The sequence below is a fragment of the Linepithema humile genome, chromosome 2 (genome assembly GCF_040581485.1).
Source record: "Linepithema humile isolate Giens D197 chromosome 2, Lhum_UNIL_v1.0, whole genome shotgun sequence".
Taxonomy (NCBI): domain Eukaryota; kingdom Metazoa; phylum Arthropoda; class Insecta; order Hymenoptera; family Formicidae; genus Linepithema; species Linepithema humile.
The window spans coordinates 1,346,814-1,366,642 of NC_090129.1; the positions used below are offsets into that span (position 1 = coordinate 1,346,814).

General features: G+C 33.3%; 2 protein-coding genes across 4 annotated transcripts; both read left to right on the forward strand.

The window, feature by feature from the left end:
* The first annotated feature begins 4,041 nt into the window (after positions 1–4,041).
* Positions 4,042–13,989, forward strand: LOC105677406 (uncharacterized). 3 transcript variants are annotated; one of them, XM_067348891.1, is made up of 6 exons: positions 4,042–4,404; positions 6,669–6,937; positions 7,705–7,722; positions 9,474–9,587; positions 12,191–12,316; positions 13,244–13,989. In XM_067348891.1, exons 2-6 carry the CDS (start codon positions 6,772–6,774, stop codon positions 13,342–13,344), a joined length of 525 nt encoding a protein of 174 aa, XP_067204992.1. In that variant the 5' UTR covers positions 4,042–4,404; positions 6,669–6,771; the 3' UTR covers positions 13,345–13,989. The 3 variants fall into 3 exon arrangements, with proteins under 3 accessions (XP_067204992.1, XP_012231431.1, XP_067204993.1); XM_067348892.1 differs by lacking the exon at positions 4,042–4,404 and adding an exon at positions 6,352–6,374; XM_012376008.2 differs by lacking the exon at positions 7,705–7,722 and having other exon boundaries at positions 4,045–4,404.
* A 1,065-nt stretch (positions 13,990–15,054) lies between these two features.
* On the forward strand, positions 15,055–17,652 carry LOC105677408 (uncharacterized). The gene is made up of 3 exons (XM_012376010.2): positions 15,055–15,293; positions 15,994–16,135; positions 17,004–17,652. The coding sequence occupies exons 1-3, from the start codon at positions 15,227–15,229 to the stop codon at positions 17,218–17,220; spliced, it is 426 nt and encodes a 141-aa protein (XP_012231433.1). The 5' UTR covers positions 15,055–15,226; the 3' UTR covers positions 17,221–17,652.
* Positions 17,653–19,829: the final 2,177 nt, after the last annotated feature.

The following is a 19,829-nucleotide window of genomic DNA, read 5'->3' on the forward strand; positions in this document are numbered from 1 at the left end:
GTTTAATGCCCGTCGAAATTAAATAAACTCAGTCGTATGAGATAAAACAGTGCAGCGCCGAAGAGAGTCCGTTTTCCACGACGTGGAAAAATAAATAAACGAACATAGGACGATTAATAATACGCAGATGTGCCTTTGAAACAATCAAATGCGGCAGTGATATTGTATACAATAGAATATCTGGACAGTAGCAGAACATTTCGATGAAATTTTGTTTTTTAAACGACTATTAATCTGAAAACAAACGTTTCTTTTTTGATTACATTATCTAACGCACATTTTTCAAGAAGTTGGAGCAATAATCGCCGCAATCGACGCATAAACGAAAACTTATGTGCATATGGTTTTTAAGAATGTCGAAATTTGCTTTTTTCTCTTTCCTTGATAATTTTAAACAATACAAAAATATTTTGAAGCACTAAATACTTCGGATTAACATATTTCAATTAGTTCATAATTTTCATTAGATATATTTAGAGAATATTTATTGTACGATTTATTATTCATAAAAAACAATTTAGTTAAATGTGTTGACATTTTTTATCTTTTACCTTTTTCAGATCAGAAGATCGCTAAATTCATTAAACAGTATTAGTAATAATTATTAACACTCCAATTAACTATATTCTCTATTTTAGCAATGAAATTCTGTTATCACGTCTGCGATGTGTAAGCCGCAAATAACACGCTTTATGCGATCGTTGTCAAGGGACGCATGTACAGGGTGTGTCAGGATAAAAGATATCTGGAGCGTAATAGGGCTGGGCGCTCTGACGCACCCACGATAAATAAAATATACCACGCTCAATCATCATCACCATCATCATTGTCATACGTTCGGTTCACGTGCGTGACGCGCATCAGTGATTCGGTGCTCGCCTTGTGGCTAAATGACACCGATCGTGGACTGCATTAATTACATAGCATTCGGTATCTTAATCGGTCGAAGCCTACCTGAATGTAGATATACACATGTATACATATATGTAGATTTAATTGCTTTACATGAATGGTTCTGTGCTTCGACCGCAGATTTTGCTAAATTTAATTTATTTAGAAAAATTATGAAACATTTTTTTAAATCTGAAGAGAAAACAGTCAAGCTTGTCGAAATCGACACGAAACAAATTTAATTAAAGTTCCCGCGAAAGCTGAAAAGTGAAAAGATAGAAAAGTTTATTAATAATAGCACATTCAAAGTTCAAGCTTAGACGACAATGATTAAATAATGCAAATGTGAATCTTGAAAAAAAATATTGCTGTAACATAATTAGCATTTTCAAAACGAACGATTATCTGCTGTTGTGAACGAATATTTGAACTGTTATCACCACGTTAAGAGACAAGGAATGCGGGTAGCCGGACGATCAACTGTTAGAAATCCGTTTAACCCAGAAAAACGGAGGCGAAAGTTCGCGCTACGTTTAGAACGTGTTGTCCTTGCCGGCACTGCTGGTTAAGTGGTGGCAGGACTTTGAGGATCAATAAGGACCTTCGTTCTGATAGCGTGTTTCCAAACAAAAACTCGCAAGACCGACATTAATACTTAATTGTTCCTCTGTTTTTCTGTTTTCGACAATGATAAGATTAGTTGCGACTGAACAAATATTTTATATTTAATTTTAATAATTTGAATTCTTTGGCATCAATTTTGAAATAAAATGTTGAAATTTTTTATATTTTGCGATGTTCGCAGTTTATAATTTGTTTTATGAATAATTGAGAATAAATGGTTTCTTGTAGATTAAAATTCTCCAAAATAGATGGCTAACAAAATTCTAATATTTCTTTAATTTTACGTGGGTTTTATTTTAATCTGTAATTTAAAGCTTAATTACAAAGATACATAAAGTCGAAGATTAATATTGCATTCATAAAAAGATTTTAAATTTTAGCTTTTAGAGAATTCTTAGAGTTAAAGCCGTATTATGAGACATTCTGTATATTTTGTGATGAATGTCACGGTATAAGCAGGAATACACATAACTGGGTAGAAACTTTGTGTATGAAAACTCGGTTAAATTTACGATCTTAACCGAACAAAATAGAATCAATAGGGTAAAATAATAGAAACGATACCGCGAAACCGTTGACGCAACATCAATCTTCTCTTTAACGAATTTCTCTCGATCTATTCCATTCTGCAAATAAGTTTCGAAATTCTACCTAGCCAAGTTCAATAGCGAGTCCATCTCAGGAGTTACATTCAATTTATTTAAAATAGAAAATAGAAAAATTTTTATACAAAGGAAAATAATATATATTGCTACCTTTTTCTCTAATAATCCAATTCTTTTTCTATTTAATAAATCAATTTGAAAAGGACTTTAACGCACTTAGCTCGATACGTATTGAATTACGCAGTTTTCTATGAAATTATAAAAAAATCTTTTGTTCTTGACAAACTGTATTCAACTTCTTATAATTGTCTATTGCGTAATTTATATGATTAATCTGAAAGAAATGTTTTAATCAAAGTAAAGATTTTTAGATAGTTTAACACATTTTTACGTAATATAACTTTTAATATACTTAGAAAATAATTATTTTAAATAGTTTCATGCAGTTGAATATATTATATCTCTAATGCACAAAAAGAGGATGTCGGCAAGAACCGGCAGGAACGGTTCCTCCTGTTCCTTGCTTCTCTTTCTACCACAGGATTCGAGTGAAATAAAGAGTCCGGTCAGGATCAATAGCGTACGTGAGGGGAATTTTCTTAGCCGAGCCTCCCGAGTTTCCTTACGAGTTCGCCACCATAAAACGATCCATACGCACCATACATCCCTGATCCCCATCGTGGCCAGGTGTCCGCGCCAGAATGGTCTCCGCATACAATCGCACTTTTGTCTGTCCGCGCGAACTTACACTACCTGTCCATTATACTACTTATTCCTAAGCACAGCCAACGGTTGAATAAAAAAAAATTATGCATGCCTGTGCGTGCATCGTAACAGCTCCAGCAACAACCGTCCGCAGTGCAAAGTGGTCTACAATTGCTTTGTTTCATTGTTGGCGTACGTTTTTCGTGCAATTTCGGAAGCGCAGTCTTTTGTTGGGAAAATTCGGAGCTAACACTCCAACGCGTGAAAAGATGATTGTCCATTGTGTTGAAATATTCTGCCGAACGCCATTTTCTTTTAGCGCGTTGAATTTACCATGTCACAAGATTAAAGAATTACAGAAAAATTAAATATCTACGAGTTAAATTAAATAAATAATTAAGAAATGCTGCTGTCGGTGGTATTAATAACGTGAACGAGTAAAGCGCACTCATGTGATTGAATGCCGTCATTAAACTCTCGCGAAGCCAAACTTGCAACAGAGCTCCAGTGGCTTTTTCGTTTACGTTATTTCGCGCGCACAATGAGAGATGCTATTTTGGTAGCACACCGTACGTGCTCTCTTCTCGGTAATGCAAACCACCCCAGTTTCGCGTCGTTACGAGAGTCTATTAGACTCTCGTATAACATACGGAGATACTTCAGTCGGAATCTCCGACCCATTTGCCAGTTTAGGTCACGTAAAATTAACACAACAACGCAACTTTTGAAGAAGCAGAAAACCATAGATTAATAAACGGGAAGGTTTCAATTTTTTTAAATTAATGTATTTTATGTATTTTTATGATCTGGAATTTTTATAATGCGAGCAGGACTTTGTATCAATTTTATGGAGTAAATTATTAGCAGGAGTTTCAATAATTTTTTAATCGTCTTTGTGTTTTATCCTAATAAATTATTTGGGTATCAAATTTATTGATATTGAATTAAATTTAGATAAGTATGATGTTCTTCTAAGTAGAATAAGTTCCACAGTTTGAAGAAATTTTATTTTAAATATTGCGTATTTAGAAATAAACGTTTCTTCAATATTTTTCGAATAAATATATCTCGGATTTTTATAAAATTTTGAAAAATATGAGTAAAAAATTCATTAAAGATTATATTATTTTATGTTTGTAGCATATTATCGCATTGGCCAGATAATAGCTTCGATATTTACAACGTACAGCAGAGGCGGAGTACTCTCGGTATGGCTCGGTACTCTTTTCAGCCCTTCTCGATCCGCAGTTCAACGCGGTCCGCCGCCTTCGACGGTCGTTCGTCCGTCTGTCGCGCTTTCCCGCCGTCGTCTTTTACCGCGGCTTTTCGTGATTCCGATCGGTGATTCGGTATACACTAAATGTTGCAATATATTAGTTACAAAGTTTCGATTATTCTTTCGAATATACGGAATAACACGGAATAACACGTGCGACGGAAAGTTCGAAAATCGCATGACGATTTAACAATTCAGAGTGAACAATTTTTTGAAAGTACATGTGTAAGAAGTTATTTTGTTTTATAACAATATAATCGAGACGGTTGGAATTTTTATTGCTGGATATTCAGTGAAATGCTGGTAAGAAACGCGATGTTTACTATTTCAGTCGCGATTTGAAGCTTGTATATCTATGACATTAAGTTCAAGGAGAAATGTAACGATAAGATGTTTGATATTTTTCTAGCGTGGTATGATAAGAATTTGAATCATCACGTAACTTCTAATTGAACGTATCGCTTCTTGGTATAAAAACACATTCCGGAAATGATAGCGAATTAGCTTAATAATTTAGTATTACAACAAAGTGTCTTGTATCTGTTAAAATAATATATAACTAAATTTTACTTCAATATATAAAAAAATGAGAAATATATTATTCATTTTAATATGATCTGTTTAAAAATAATACTTATTGCAGTTGTAGAGTGAAAAACCATAAATAATTTAATATTATTTTTTAAGTATGTGTATTTTAATATTTTTTAAATATAAAATATGTTTTATTAAGATAAACGGATTTTTTATCATTACAGAAAATTGAGCACAATTTATTGCTCAGATTCTATTTCACTTTACAATTTATTGCATCTAGCGTATCGTTTCCTGTCTAGATGTGTTTTCTTCAAAAAACATGCTTCGCAACGTAATTTTCGAAAGCAAATAAAACATATCCTGCCCCTCGTTGAGACTTGAGTCAAATGTCCTTAATTACGTTTCGCGCTGTTTTAAACGCTCGCCGGCGCTACGTTATGTCTGCGCTTTGAAATAAAGACGACTCGCGCTATTCACAAAGCGATGATAACATCGGCAGGAAGAGACGCCGGGATGTCACCTTTTTGTCCCAGAGGGCAAGACGCTTGCGTTTTGCGCTGCCCGCCCTTAATTGGCTCTAATTAATGACCGGTTGTCATCAGGCCGTCGTGACTCATGACGCGTGCAACTCGAGTAGAATTCTAGTATTATCGCCTTTTTACGCCGTACTGCACGTTGGATTTTTCCTTTGTTCAAATCCCCGGGTGTGTTTAATATCTGGCACAAACACGGTTTCATTTGATAAAATCGAAAGAAATTAACGTCAACTTCGTTGACGAATTTATATAAATATCAAATTATTCTGTGAATAAAAAGTTTTTTCTCATTAAAAACGTGCTCAGGCTTAAAAACATCTGGTAACTAAATTTAAAAAACCGAGCTTCGCGGAAACTTAATTCCCCGACAAACTTATCAATTAAAAAAAGAAAACTCCGAGACACTTATAAAAAAATTATAAATACATAAATAATAGAAATACGGAAAATGTAATAAAGTTGTGAATTTTTATGCAAACGGCTTGTGAAACGTTAAATTCGCAATAACAAAGTAACCGATAGTCTTTGTGGCGAGGATATCGTTTGTTTAGACGATTAAATTCAACGGAACTGCGTTTTAATCGTCCTGAATTTCACTCGTTGCTTTTGCATTGAGAATTACTCCTCCCGTGATCGAGAGCGGACCGATTCGTTGCCAGAATTAAAGAGAGGGTAACATTGAATTAAGTAGCGGGGGATGAATCATCTACCGGAACGAGGCGAAACGAGGCGATCGATATGAAAGACACCCCTCCTGTTGGTACCGGTACTTTTCCGCGTACACCCTTGAATATTAAAACGGTATCGATCCTGCGTACCGGAAACAGATGTCACGATTAATGCTTACGCAGCTAAACGAGCGATCGCTCGGCACGATCATATCGAGCGTAAACTTTGTGCATTTTCAGGTGCAACGCACTGCCGATAATTTTACTAAACTAAAAACTACTTATTTCTAAATACAAAAAATGACATTTACAATTTAAAAATCATTCAAAACTAATAAGAAATAAAAATGAGAAAAATTTGTGTTTAGAAGGAACTTACACAATACACAGTATCTGCAAATTATACAGTATAATCGCTGTCACGTGGACGGCGTCGCCGCGTCTGCCTTCATATCTTCCGTACACTTCCGGTTACGACAGTCGTTTCATTGTGTGCTCTATTGAAATTTCCGAATAACAAGAGAGGCGTACGGTGAGCTTACTATAAAATCGCAGCTGATCTTGTCTTCGCGTTGCTTCATTCAAGATCGACACACAATGCAGTCTTAAAAAAGAAATGTTGTTTTTTTTACCGACAGTTATAATTAATAAATATTATTTGTTATCGAGTATTGATTTAGTTTCCCTGAAAGAGGATTAAGCTCGGAGTTTAATCTAAAAAAAAAAATCACATTGTGATTGAAAATCGTAATACAAATATTTCCCCCCCCCCTATTTTGCAATAATTCATATTAAATTAGTGACAGTTTAATTTTCGATTTGACAGAAGTTATCGCAAGAAGGAGAAGACAACGTGAAGACAAACGTGGCCTATCGTAATTAAGAAGAACGCGATTCTCATCGACGATGAGAAACGGGGCGACTCTAGCATGATCGACATCGGTGCGATTAGTATCCTAACTCTCATTCTGACCCTCGGCAGCCTCGAGACAGTCACAATCGTGAACCAGCATTCTGACGATGAGTACATTGTCGAGCACGAAGTCCTTCGCAAAGACGCGCTCGCCGAAGCGAAGAAACTGGAGATATATCCTGGTAAGAATCACGCGATTTCTCTCAAACAAATTCTCAACAAGTCAAATTTCCCTATCATTAAAATTTCGCCCAATATACGATATTATTCTGTTTACGCAAGAGTAACACTGTTTCGCACTAAAAGATCCTAGAAGTGTTTTACGTCTAAAAGAAATAATCAAACAGCAACGAGCTTTCCGGGTTATTGAACTTTATGTATCCTAATAGATGCAAGACATCTTTTAACATGAAAAACCAATTGAAGGAATATCAGACTCTGGAGTTCTTTTAAAATTTCTGATATTAGATATTTTGATAACTAATAATCAGCCACAAAAATAATAATTTTACCTAAGTTTTCTGGAAACTAAATAAAGAATAAAGATTTGCACTTTAGTTGTCTCTTTTTCAAGCTTAATTTGTTAAAAATATCTATTTCAGTCGCTTCATTCGAAAGTTGACACTTCGACATTTTCGCTAAAAAAAAAAAAAAAATTAAAAGAAGAATATTTGTCAAGATATCTATTCCTAAAGTAGGTTTCGAGTTACGATATGTCTAGTATAGACATATCTCAATAACATTCATGAAGCGGCTTTTCCCAATCTAGCCCAGTTGCTAAAAGCGTCGCATTAACGCTCTTGTCTGACTCCTGCGGCCGGTCTATAAAGCTTCTTTACGGTACACAGAAATGTATTTATCTTCTCGCCAAGAATAGCTGCTTTGATCCACCTAACCAGCGTCGTGCGATTGACGTTTCGAAATTTTTGTTCTGCTAATCGCACTCTAGTCGGCATGGACAAGAAAGGTACGCGTGAACATCTCTGTCGCAGAAAATAATACGCAAGACTCTCAAGCGCTGCTTGGTATCTTAATATCATAAATGTTGCATAATAATTTTCTAGTATTTTTTATGTATTTTTATATGTGTATGTAACACAATTCTAGAGATTAGTAGTAGTAATTCGTTAAGAAATTTTTTTTTTTCAAAAATTACGTTGACTTAATTTGAAATTAGAGCATCAGCAAATATAATATTGACTCATCGATAAATTATTTTTTAAATCAATTATTATAGAGCTGCAATAGTTATTTAAAAATATACAGTATTGTATTCATGATTAGAATTATTATATTATTTGCTGAATGGCCAATTGAATCGAAAAGTGAAATATGTCGTGCAGTTCTCATTGTTAGTGCATGAAAAATCCGATTTTCCGGCCTTGTGTTGCGATTTTTTCTACCGCCTTTCGATGCACTGGATCGTGCTGTTTCACGCTTCTTCTGCGCGTAGTACGAGCAGTCACGCATGTACGAGTGTTTTGTTATACGTCATTACATCACATCGAGGCACCTGACGATGCCGCTTGTATTGTAACAGCGCAACAAGCCGACTGTCCACGCGGCTCTCATTACGGTAATTCAAATGGCCGAGGAAGTCGATGATTACCGTCTAATATTATTATTCGTGTCAATTAGAAGCTAGGTCAACGTCACGCTTTGATTTCTACGATTTAATCAAGCAGTCGTGGCACGGTAACAAATAACAAACACAGTAATATGTGAATTTGGAACAAATAATAATGCTAAGGTGTCAATTACAGTTAAGGAAGTCGATAATTATTACCACCGTTAATTAAACAATTTTGATTATTATCGCGCATCACAATTTCTCCGACTTATCTTGGATTCCACCAACGTAGATTAACTTTAATCTCGATTCAACTTACTCTTCACCTTTTTCTAATTCTTAAAACTAGAAAAAGATGAAGAGTGAGTTGAACCGAGATTAAAGTTAATCTACATTGGTGGAAATGGGCATTAATCAGTCGAAATAATAAAATCGGAGTTGGAGCTAATTGATCAACCGATAATTATTAAGTCGATAATTATTACCACCGTTATTTAAACATTTTTGATTATTATCGCGCATCTCAATTGATTAAGTCGGAGAAATTGAGATGCGCGATAATAATCAAAAATGTTCAATTAACTATGGTAATAATTATCGACTTGATAATTATCGGTTGATCAATTAGCTGCAACTCCGATTTCCACGAAGTGTTCCGTTTAAAAGCAGCCCGCGAATATAAAACCTTTCCAAGTTGAACACGATGTATTATTTCGTTAATTAATGATAGGGAATACAATGAAGAGCGAGTACAACGTATCTACGATCAATGTCGACGCGGCGGTACAAAGAGAGATAATTCGCTTGTGCGTCCGCGACACGATTTCAGGTGGAATTGCGTAAGAAGCCTCGAGACGCTAATTAACGTGAATCATGGATGCGGATTCGACGCGATTGTCATGCATTTTAATCACAGTCGCCGGTATCGAGGTTAATGAAATATAATCCTTTAATTAATAAGCAACTATATGTTCAGCGATTCTTGCGACCGGGAAACGCGGCGTCTCGCTTGAAACGATCTTGCTCATCCCGCGATCGTAGAAGCTAACAGTGTGGCGATTTCACTTGGTTTCTCGCTTAGTTTTTTTTTTTTTTTAATTCTGATTAAACGTCAATTATTTGCGGCTAATTATGTCTCGCGATCGCAGGACCCCTTCCGGGATGCAAGCCTTGCACCAGCTCCGAGATGACTTACTGCAAGAATGGAAACGTCATCAACGACCATTGCCTCTGCGACAGCCCCTTCAACACTCTGTATTCAAGTAAGTACACTTTACATAACCGGTGATCTATGAAAATCCCAATAAAGTCACGCTCGTGCTTTTGTATATCGAGGAGCTAACGAAGCGATGCGGCGAACTCGGCAATAACGAGCCGATCGAAATCAGCTTAACCTTCTCGACGACGGAAGTCGTATTTTCCACTCTCGTCCTTCGTCTATTCGCGCAGCGAGAAGTCGTATGAAAAACCACGGTCCCGGGACCCGGCGAATTCGTGCGTGAACAATTGGCCGTGGCGAGCGAGCGCGTTGTGCAACGTGTTTCACGGAAATTTAGAGCAGCGCCAATGATAGCGCGGAATTGTTGTAATTTCGCGATTTGACATCGCGAATCGCGCAGTTCCACGTAATCGTAATTATTTTTAACCAATGTACTACATGTGCGCTAAATCACATGTTAGTTCTCAAATAACGTGGAGTTGACACAAAGTGTTTATTTAAGTTAGAGAAATCTTTCTGGTTTTCTTCAAAGCGTTTTCCAGAAAATTTGGAAGATTCGAATATCGCGATGTAAATTTAAGAAATGCAATAACGTTTATATACTCAATCCGCAATTAAGTGAAAAATTTGATTAAGTCTATATAAATCTAATTAAACAAAACGTATTAAAATTAAAAGACTCAGAAGAAAAGGAAGATTTATAAAAATTTAGGAGGATTTTATAATATTCATCAATCGCACGTTACATGCAAAGCTTTAATATTTTCGAAAAAGCGTTAATATTTTCTATTGATTATAATATTTTTTGGTTATGTAATTAAAAAAATTTTATTATCAAAAATCAAAAAAGAGTAAAATATCAAATAATCACCGATTCCTGCCTCTAAATGATCATAATCAATTTATATCGCGAATAATTATAACTTATTTCAATAATTGCCTTTTTTAAATAACATATTTATTCTTATTTATGCGATTTGCCGGTTAGACATAAAAATAACGATTTTCGAACGCAAAAAAATTCGACAAAGTTTCTTCCGGTAGAACGAAAGGGCAGTCACCTGTTCAGGAAATCATCGCTCGTCGTAATGACTTATCCTTGTCTTCTACGCGCGCGTTAATGCTTAGGATCCACCGGATGACTAACACTACACGCGAATGGTCGAGCAAGATCGCTTAAACATTCCGCGCGCTTCTCGAACTTCTTGCAGGACTATCGTTCATCGACCCGAAGTCCCTTTGCTCGAATTTCTAATTAGCTCGGAATAACGGGTGATGCATTTGCATCTGCTTGAATCTGATAATTATCGATTTTGACGCGAATATTTATTTACTATATTCCTTGATTTCTTAAACAGTTTGTTGGATAAATAGATATTATTAAATCAATTGAAAAATATTAATTCTATCTCTTGTTAGCGTGTTTGTGAATTAGAAAAAATTAATCTTGAAATAATATTCGAGTTCGACATTGTTCCAATGCTTTCCAAATCTGTTCTTTGAATTAAATTTCTAAATGTAAAAAAATAAATTCTAGAATTATACTAGGATTAGATTATTTGTAGACAGATTTTGCTCTAATTTGCCTGCATACTCTACAACTTATTTTGTTCATACACGCGAATCCTATTTCGATATTATTTAAATATATACTTTATCGTTAAAAGATATAAAAGCATAGATTGTGCACTCCTAAAGACAGAAAGATATAGAAATACCGTTCTAGAAATACCGTCCTAAAAAATTCTAAAACAAGTACTCATAAATTATTTGTATTTTCGCTCGATCTTTATTCAAGACGGTGAACCCACTGTCATTTGTGTCCCGAATGCGCTTGTAGATTCTTGCGCGCGGAGTTGCATTACTGCACGCAACGGCTACACACATGGAATACCTAAATCGTTTGTTCAATGGCGTCCGTGAATAACCGATTCCTTCATTTCACGCTTATTTTTAATCGCTCGTGACGATTAAGGACTGGTTGCGTTAAAATTGCTAAAAGGCACAGGACGACAGATCGAGATTTTGTGCATTACACAGTTTATCATTTATACGTTTCATTTATCATGTTGTCTTTTTTCCGAAACCGATAACACGTCGAAACTCTCCGAAGCCGAAGTCTATCTCGTTACACGGATTAATCGTCGATCCACGTACGAAATCAGTTAATTATCGCGACGTGATACTACATTGAACATTCTACATGTCGGTACGCATTTCAATGCCTCGAAATGCGCGCAGAATTATTTTTTAAATTTTTTTAATGAAATTGCGATACCTTAATTTTCTACTAAAACTGTATTGCAAGTATCGATATTTTTCTAAATTATAAATCACTCATTAATTTCTATATTATTCATTGATAAATAATTAATTAAATTACAAATTATTCATTGATACAAAAATAAGCATAAGCCAGCATTTTAGAAGTTTATAAACATAAAATATATAAAAGATGATGAAAAAAGTATCTAAATCTTCAAGCAGCATACAATCCTGAACAAAAATATCTCATGATAAACAATTAAAATTGAGTAGATTAATTCGCCATTAATTTTTGAGAATAAAAAGTAGCGAAATATTAAAGAGACTTGTAAGGAGTATAATTGTCCATTCACATACAAATTTATCTGTCTATTGTTTCAGAAGTGTTTCCGTTCGTCGAACATACTTGTCGCTTGGGACCAGAGGAAATTAAAGTGCAGGCTGGAAACTGCGCGGAATACACGAGATTAAGGGATTGTTGTTGCCATTCGTACCTGGCCTCCGTCTGTAAGTGTCGGAATTTTTCTGATCGCGAAACAATATTTCGTAAATAAAATGCAGCCATAAAATATGTGGCACGCATATGTACGCAGGAAATATTTTTATATGTCGCAAGATAGCAAGCTTATATTATTTAATTATATAAATTATATATTTATATAATTAAATAATATATATATAATTAATATAATTTAATATAATTAAATAATATATATATAATAAATTATATATTTAATTATATAATCATATAATTATACTGTTATAAAATTAAAAAAGTATAAGTTGAACAATCTTGAAGTGTGTCTTATATGCTCATGAAAATTTTATCGTTTTTAATTAGGCAAATCATTGAAAAAGACATTTTTCAAAAAATTTACATAATATTAATAAAAAGTGCATTTTTTATTTGAGATTGTTTCACGGTACGAGAGCAATATTCTTTATAAAACATTTCAAAGGATCATATAGATTTATATCGCGATACCGTGTTATGACGATATCGTTGTTTGTAATTCTAAAGTATTGATATACGAATGCAAAAACACAGGTCGGAATTGATGCGTGAACTATGCTCGAATGACAAACGATTTATCACGCATGGTGTCGACTTTTGTAAATTGAATCCGATTGTACTGTGACCATCGTGATATTTTACAATAAATATATCTTTTTCCAACGATATAAATTATTTTTACGGTAAAAAAAATTTTGATTAATTTTAAGATTAATCCTTTTAGGAAAACAGTTTATCTCTGTCGAATAATTTTTATCGCCAAAAATAGCGAGAGATGTTTAAATCTTGCGTAAATACTATTATTTCAGAATATTATTACGTATGATACTGATTTAATATTTTTATGTGTATTATTGATTTTTACTGTTTCAATGCAGTAATTGCCAATTAATAACAAATTCTTTTTTTTTTTGTTGCAGGGAAGCAATTAGCGATGAGCGCTGGGTCGCGCGTTAGCACGTATCTTACGAAGTTCCTGATGATTTTAACGGTGCTTAGGTTACATCTGTTATTGACCTAAAAATACACTGACGATACCAAATATTTTGTATGTTATTGATTATTTTAATAAATTACTTTTGTATCAATCGAAAGGGACTGGCGATTCTTTGTGATTCGATGAGAATGATGTCAACTTTAAATTTTCTTAAATTAAAGAACTGTATTCTATCATAACGAAACAAAGAGGTCAAAAGATTAAAATAACAAGAAACTCGGCATCTTTATTTTTGAAGAGAATTTTCCAAACAACAATGTTTGTAAAGCAAATAATTGTGATAATTATGAATGTATGTACGTATGCATGTGAATGAGATTTGTAAACGCGTATTTCGCACAAATCAAAGTTCAAAGATATTTTTGTTAAACTGTACATAAGAAATTACAATTATATAAATTGATAATTTCTTGTTAGCAAAATTGATAAGAAGTTACAAGCTTATACGGATAGTATAATAGTAGAAGTGTCTCTTAGGAAATATATAGCTAAATTCGTCATTAATTAAAAAAGCATTTGTAAGAAATATTTCAAGCAAAATTGAATGTTTCATAGTAATGTGATGTAAGACAAGATCTTTAGTGACACGCAATCTATTGTTTCGGATTTAACTATCATAACGACATCATTTATTGTACGTGCAGTAAATAAAAAATGCGTTATAACGAAGACTAAGCTTTTTTTACCAGTTAATCAATGTGATAAACATGTAAAGTGAAAATTATGGACGTAATTAAATGATGCAATAACGATGAAACTAGGCAAGATGTTTTAATTGTGGGATACAATTAATATAAATGTAGATAGCAAAGCGTTCCCGACGAAGCGTATCCCTTGTTACTGCAATAGCAGAATCCTCAGATCATTTGGAGACAAAAATCTTTACATCAAAATGTCGTAGCTATAATAGTATTTTAATGGGAAGTGTTTAAGATTGACGAATCAAATTGTCAAAACTTCATATACATCGTATATTAATTTTTATATCTTTATCATGTGAGAAATCTCAGAAATCTGCTATTAACAGGTGACACGATTAGTCTGTGAGATACTTTGTATTTTAGATTATTTTTCAATCTATTTTTTTAATATTATTAAAATAAAACAAATTAGATAGACTTACCGGCACGATGCGCAGCAGCGGAGTTGTTCACAAGTTCATCTGTAACATACAAAATACACACAAATTATAACAATATTGAAAACTAATTCGGTTTGTTATAACTCACTTCTCAATTTAATGCGCATGCCCGAATTCTTAAAATTAACTTGTTAGCTTAAAATTAACACAGATCGTGCTCGACAGTAAGTCTCTTCACTTAACATATTGAACATTATTGCCAAATTAATAGTAAAATCTAAGAAATAAATTTACATTTTAATTAGCAAAAAAACATAAACTGATCTTTCATAAATCTTATTTTTTCTACTAATTTATTATTTTTTTATTAAATTTTTTTTTTTAAATTGTAAAAATAGATTCAGATCCGTATTTCATTTACGACAATTCTTGCAAAACAATATATCATGAGAAGCAATTACATTTCTCACTTTTGCGCGATTTTTGCTTTCTTGTATAAATTATTTTTTTATGTCGATTAAATTATTCATGAAAATCGTCATTGCTTCGTGAAACTCAGGTTAACATTCGTGTCACTATTTTTTTCTCTTTTTTCGATTCTCCGGTACATAAGAAGAGAAGGATGATCGCCGACCAGTTTCAAGTAACGGGTATATCGACCGCGTTCTACGAGGCAGGCGAGACCTGTGTTTAAAAGTTGTGTGAGTTTAGAAAAGAAAGCGAAGGAGAAAGAACCGTGAACGATTTCGTTGCATTGAAAAATTTCAGTCGTATCGAGACCAAGTGTGTGCGGAAGCCTCGATTTTATACGGTTTTAATAAAAAAATGTTGTTTCTAGTGATACTGCTTGGCGTCGGCTTTCTGTCGCACTGCTGTGCACTCAGTGTATCAGGTAAGTCAATTTATTCGTTAATTATTTTACGGCGCACGGTAATAAATAAATATTTTCTCTTAAACGTCAAAACGTAAAAATTTATTAATTAAATTGCGTTTCTATACAAGCTTAATTAAGTTTGTGCTTTGATATAACTTTTGTAATTTTTATTTTTCAAATATTTTTGAAGTATTTTATTTTAAAAAATTTTCGAAAATTATTTTGTAATTTTCAACGGAAATTGTTGAACATTTATTAGCCTGGAGTGTTCTGCGTTCATTGACATTATTCATAATATGTGTCATTTGTGCACACGCAAACATATAAAATAAATATATTTAGTAGCTTTTGTTTGCAATAAAAATAATTTAATTATTTCAGTTCATAAAGCGACTGAAACTGTATCGATAAGATTATATAGCAATATAATAATAAAATGGCAACAAAATGTGATAGTAAAATATTCATGAATAAAATTGGAGGCTAGAAGCAATAAAGTTTTAAATAAAAATGTTGAATTCTGATATTTTTCGTAAACAATCATCTTTTTTATGTTATTTAATGCATCTTTTCTTATATATAAATTTAAAAATTATATGCAAATTTTTATTAAAAAATCCTGAATTTTTTAATTGCAATAATTTAATTTTTATTATTAAAAATTATGCCTGAAAATTGTTATGTTTTTAACAAAAATCCCCTTGCGAGTATCTTACAGACGAGCACAGTAAGATAGAAAGCGATCCTACATCAGGCGCAATGATGGATTCGCCGTTAACGCCTCTGCCGCAGATTGAAATACGACAAATCCAAGGAAATTATCCTTTTTCTCCACTCGCATCAGGATATAGACCACAAAGGTAAATTTATTGTAAATTTTTCGTTACTGTTGTACAAATAAAAAAGGCCTTTACCAAGCAGTATTATGATTTAATCGATATTTTCTCTCTCTCTTTTTAAAAAAAATATTATCAAATATTATTATTTTATCATGAAATAATTTAAAAAATTAATGTCCATGTAATAAATCTCCAATTTTTTATTGTGTTATCAATTGTTATCTAGAGTGCTTGCGAAACACTTTTTACAGTCAAAAACAGCCATGACTATTTTTGACTGTAGAAAGTGTTTCGCAAGCACTCTAGATAACTATTGATAACACAATAAAAAATTGGAGATTTATTACATGGACATTAATTTTTTTAATTATTTCATGATAAAATAATAATAATAAAACAGTTAAAAATAGTCATGGCTATTTTTGTTTATTGAGCAATATTGATAATTTATATAATTGTGACGATTAGAGTAATGTTCCTCAAATAATCAGTAAAAAATAATCATGACCATCGTTACAAGCATTTTACATAACTGTTGATAACACAATAAAAAATTGGAGATTTATTACATGGACACTAATTTATTGAATTATTTCATGATAAAGCAATAATATTTGATATTTATTAAAAAAGTACTATTTGATAACATTTATTAAAAATTATAGTCATGACTATTTTTGACTGCAGAAGTTGTTTGCTTTAGTTTACTGTTTAATTGAGCAATATTGATAATTTACATAATTGCGAAATAGTCTTCACATTATCAAAGAGATTAAAATTTACTGTTTTATTGGACAACCGAATCTCTTATGCACAGCCAAGAATATAAAAATTAAAAACAATTATATAACGCATTTTTACGAGTAATACTCTTATATTTTTATTACAGATGTCCTTTATGCGACAGTTCGATCTATCCCTATTGCGGCGAGAAATTATTACACGACGCCTGTTGTTGTACCAATTCTCACGATCTGCCTTACCAATGCAAAGTAGCAGATTGCCGATTTCTGCACGCCAACAGTTGCAGAGAGCATCGATTGATCGCCAACTGTTGCTGCAACGATGATTATCGCGCTGTTTTGAAGAATCTCGAGCAAGCATAAAAGCAAGCATTGCATATATTTATCAGTGATTCATGCAAAAACCATAAACAAATTGATAAAATGGATATAAAAAAATAAGATGTGCAATATAATTTATGCGTGACGTCCGTAGAGAAATTTTAAGCAGTTAATTTTTAATAAAAATATGAAATTTATTTATTAATAAAATTAATAAATGGGAAACTAGAAAAGCAACTAAAAAGAGAACAATATCTTGAGTCGTTAAACATATTATTATTGATGTAAAGTAAAATTAATTAAGGTCTAGAATAATTATCACGAAAATCTGAAGTAGTAAAAATAGAATGAAAGCAATGAAATTGTTATAATAAAAAAATATAATTGATATTATGAGAATTATAATCTTTGTACGTCTTGAGCGAGAACAATAAAAATTGCAAATAAAAGTAAAATTTGTAATTATAAAAAATATAATTATTGACCCTAGCTAATTTATTATTTCGTAAATCGAGAGATCAAGCCGACGTGAAGTTTCCAAACTCCCTTATTATAGATTCTAGAGTAAACCTAGCCCTTAAAAGCCTAAAATCACAAAGGAATTCGGATCTCTAAGAAACCCACTACACTAATGCATTTGGACCATGCAAAGATATGATCTCGATAGTAAAACCCTTAGCGGAAATAATTCATCTTCCTCGATAGAAAGGTCAGAAAAAAAAAATAAAATCGCCAACAGGCTCGGCTGGATGCACCGATCCTCGTTTCAAGGGGTGGATGGTCGCTCTGCTAAGGTTAATCTCAAGGATAAACACGTGTCAAGATTTGGGTTTTTCAGCATCCCCACCCACTTCTCGTCACAGTCGACGATTAGATTCAACAGCGTTCCCGAGACGCCCTTGGTCGAGCAACTGCTGCGCGTCTAGACATTGTCATGTAGTAAATCGATACCCGAGTCCGATAATATAGAACAAAAAAATCCGAGACACGCATATTTGTACTGCGCATTCAGCAGCCACACGAAAACAGAGGCCTCCTCTCAGTAGTGAAACGTCGAGCGTAATTTTTTTATCAAGAATAAGAAAAAAAGGCGCGCGTGTAACGTGCGCATGTATGTCCTAATAAAAATAAATTCCATATTAAAAAATCTTATTTGAGGATAATTATTGTGTAGCTAAATTATATAGAAAAGAAAAACAATTAATTTATCTTTAAATCTAGCTCCGGTATATTCCGGTATAAATGCCGATTGCGTGACGTATCCGATTTAATAACACTAAGATACACGTGTCATCTTTTTCTCTTATCAGACAACAAAGTTATTCGGTAAACAACCAGTAGCGCAATATCACAAATTATTTTATTTTCAAATCGTGATTAATGACAATTCGTTTGTTAGCATTGCAATCAACGGATGCTAAACGGATGATAAACGCACATCAAATAAGCGTGTTTCTGCTAATAAATAAAATCATTATATACATAATATGTGCAATAAGACGTGACGAAGCAAGGTTGAGGTCACATACGTGTGAGCAATCTTGGGATAATTACGCCGAGAGTGGGGGGAGGCTCACGTGCACCACTACTTCCGATGGACTTAGAACGGGTGCCTTCCATTTAGCGACACAAGTAAACACAAGCGTCATTCTGTTTTTTTTTTTTTTTTCAACATCCAGTGCTCGTGTCGATTTGTGTTGCTAAATGGAAAGCAACCATTAGAGATTGGTTCTCAGATGACTGAGCTAGACGACATAACGGCGCCGAAGTAATCAGGATTTTTTCATTGATTTCTAATCCATTTTTTTTTAGACGCGATAATCAACACAAGCACGAAATAAATTCGAATTTGAGTTAAATTTGGTAATAATTTAAGCCAATTAGAAATATTATTTTTTCTTATAAAGGACATTTATTTTTCTCTAGCAATGATTCTCCGATTATTCTGTTCGAATTGATATTGATTGCAAAAGGCTAAGTATAATGGCTAAATAAAGTTTGTCAAATCTAAAAACTTATAAGATCCACTATTTGAGCAAAAAACTAAACACGCATTATTTTTCAGTTCCAAGATTACGAAATATGTGTGTGCGATTCATTCAATTATTTCTTGATGATTACAGTCGTCCTCTGTCTGTCATTCATGTATTGTTGCTGTAGGCGTGCGTTGCGATTTTTCCGTATTCGTCACGTCATCCTGTTTGAAGTCTGCCTCCTACAATCCGATTAGTCATCTCGAATGGGAGCGAAGACACGTGTCGTCGATACTATCGTTTCACCTTGTTTTTTCTTGTCGTCACATGAATACACAAATCTTCTGATCGAGTAAACAAATGAAACGAGAACAATGCGCAATATCGTGCGCTTTCCGTGACTTTATATGAGAGAAAAATAAATAAATGAATGAGTGAATGATTGAAAAAGAAAAAAAAGAGAAATGAGAACGATAAACATTTGCAGCTGCTGGTATCAAAATCGTTCAATCATAGAATTAATTTTTCAAAGATTGAACGTTGATGCAATATTGAACAAAAACTTGAAACGCTAGCGTTTCGAACTGTGTTGGATTCCGAGAATCTTATACACGCAGAACGTATAAGACTCGCAAGAATCCAGGCGCTACCTGAAAAATTGTGGAAACCTGAAAGATG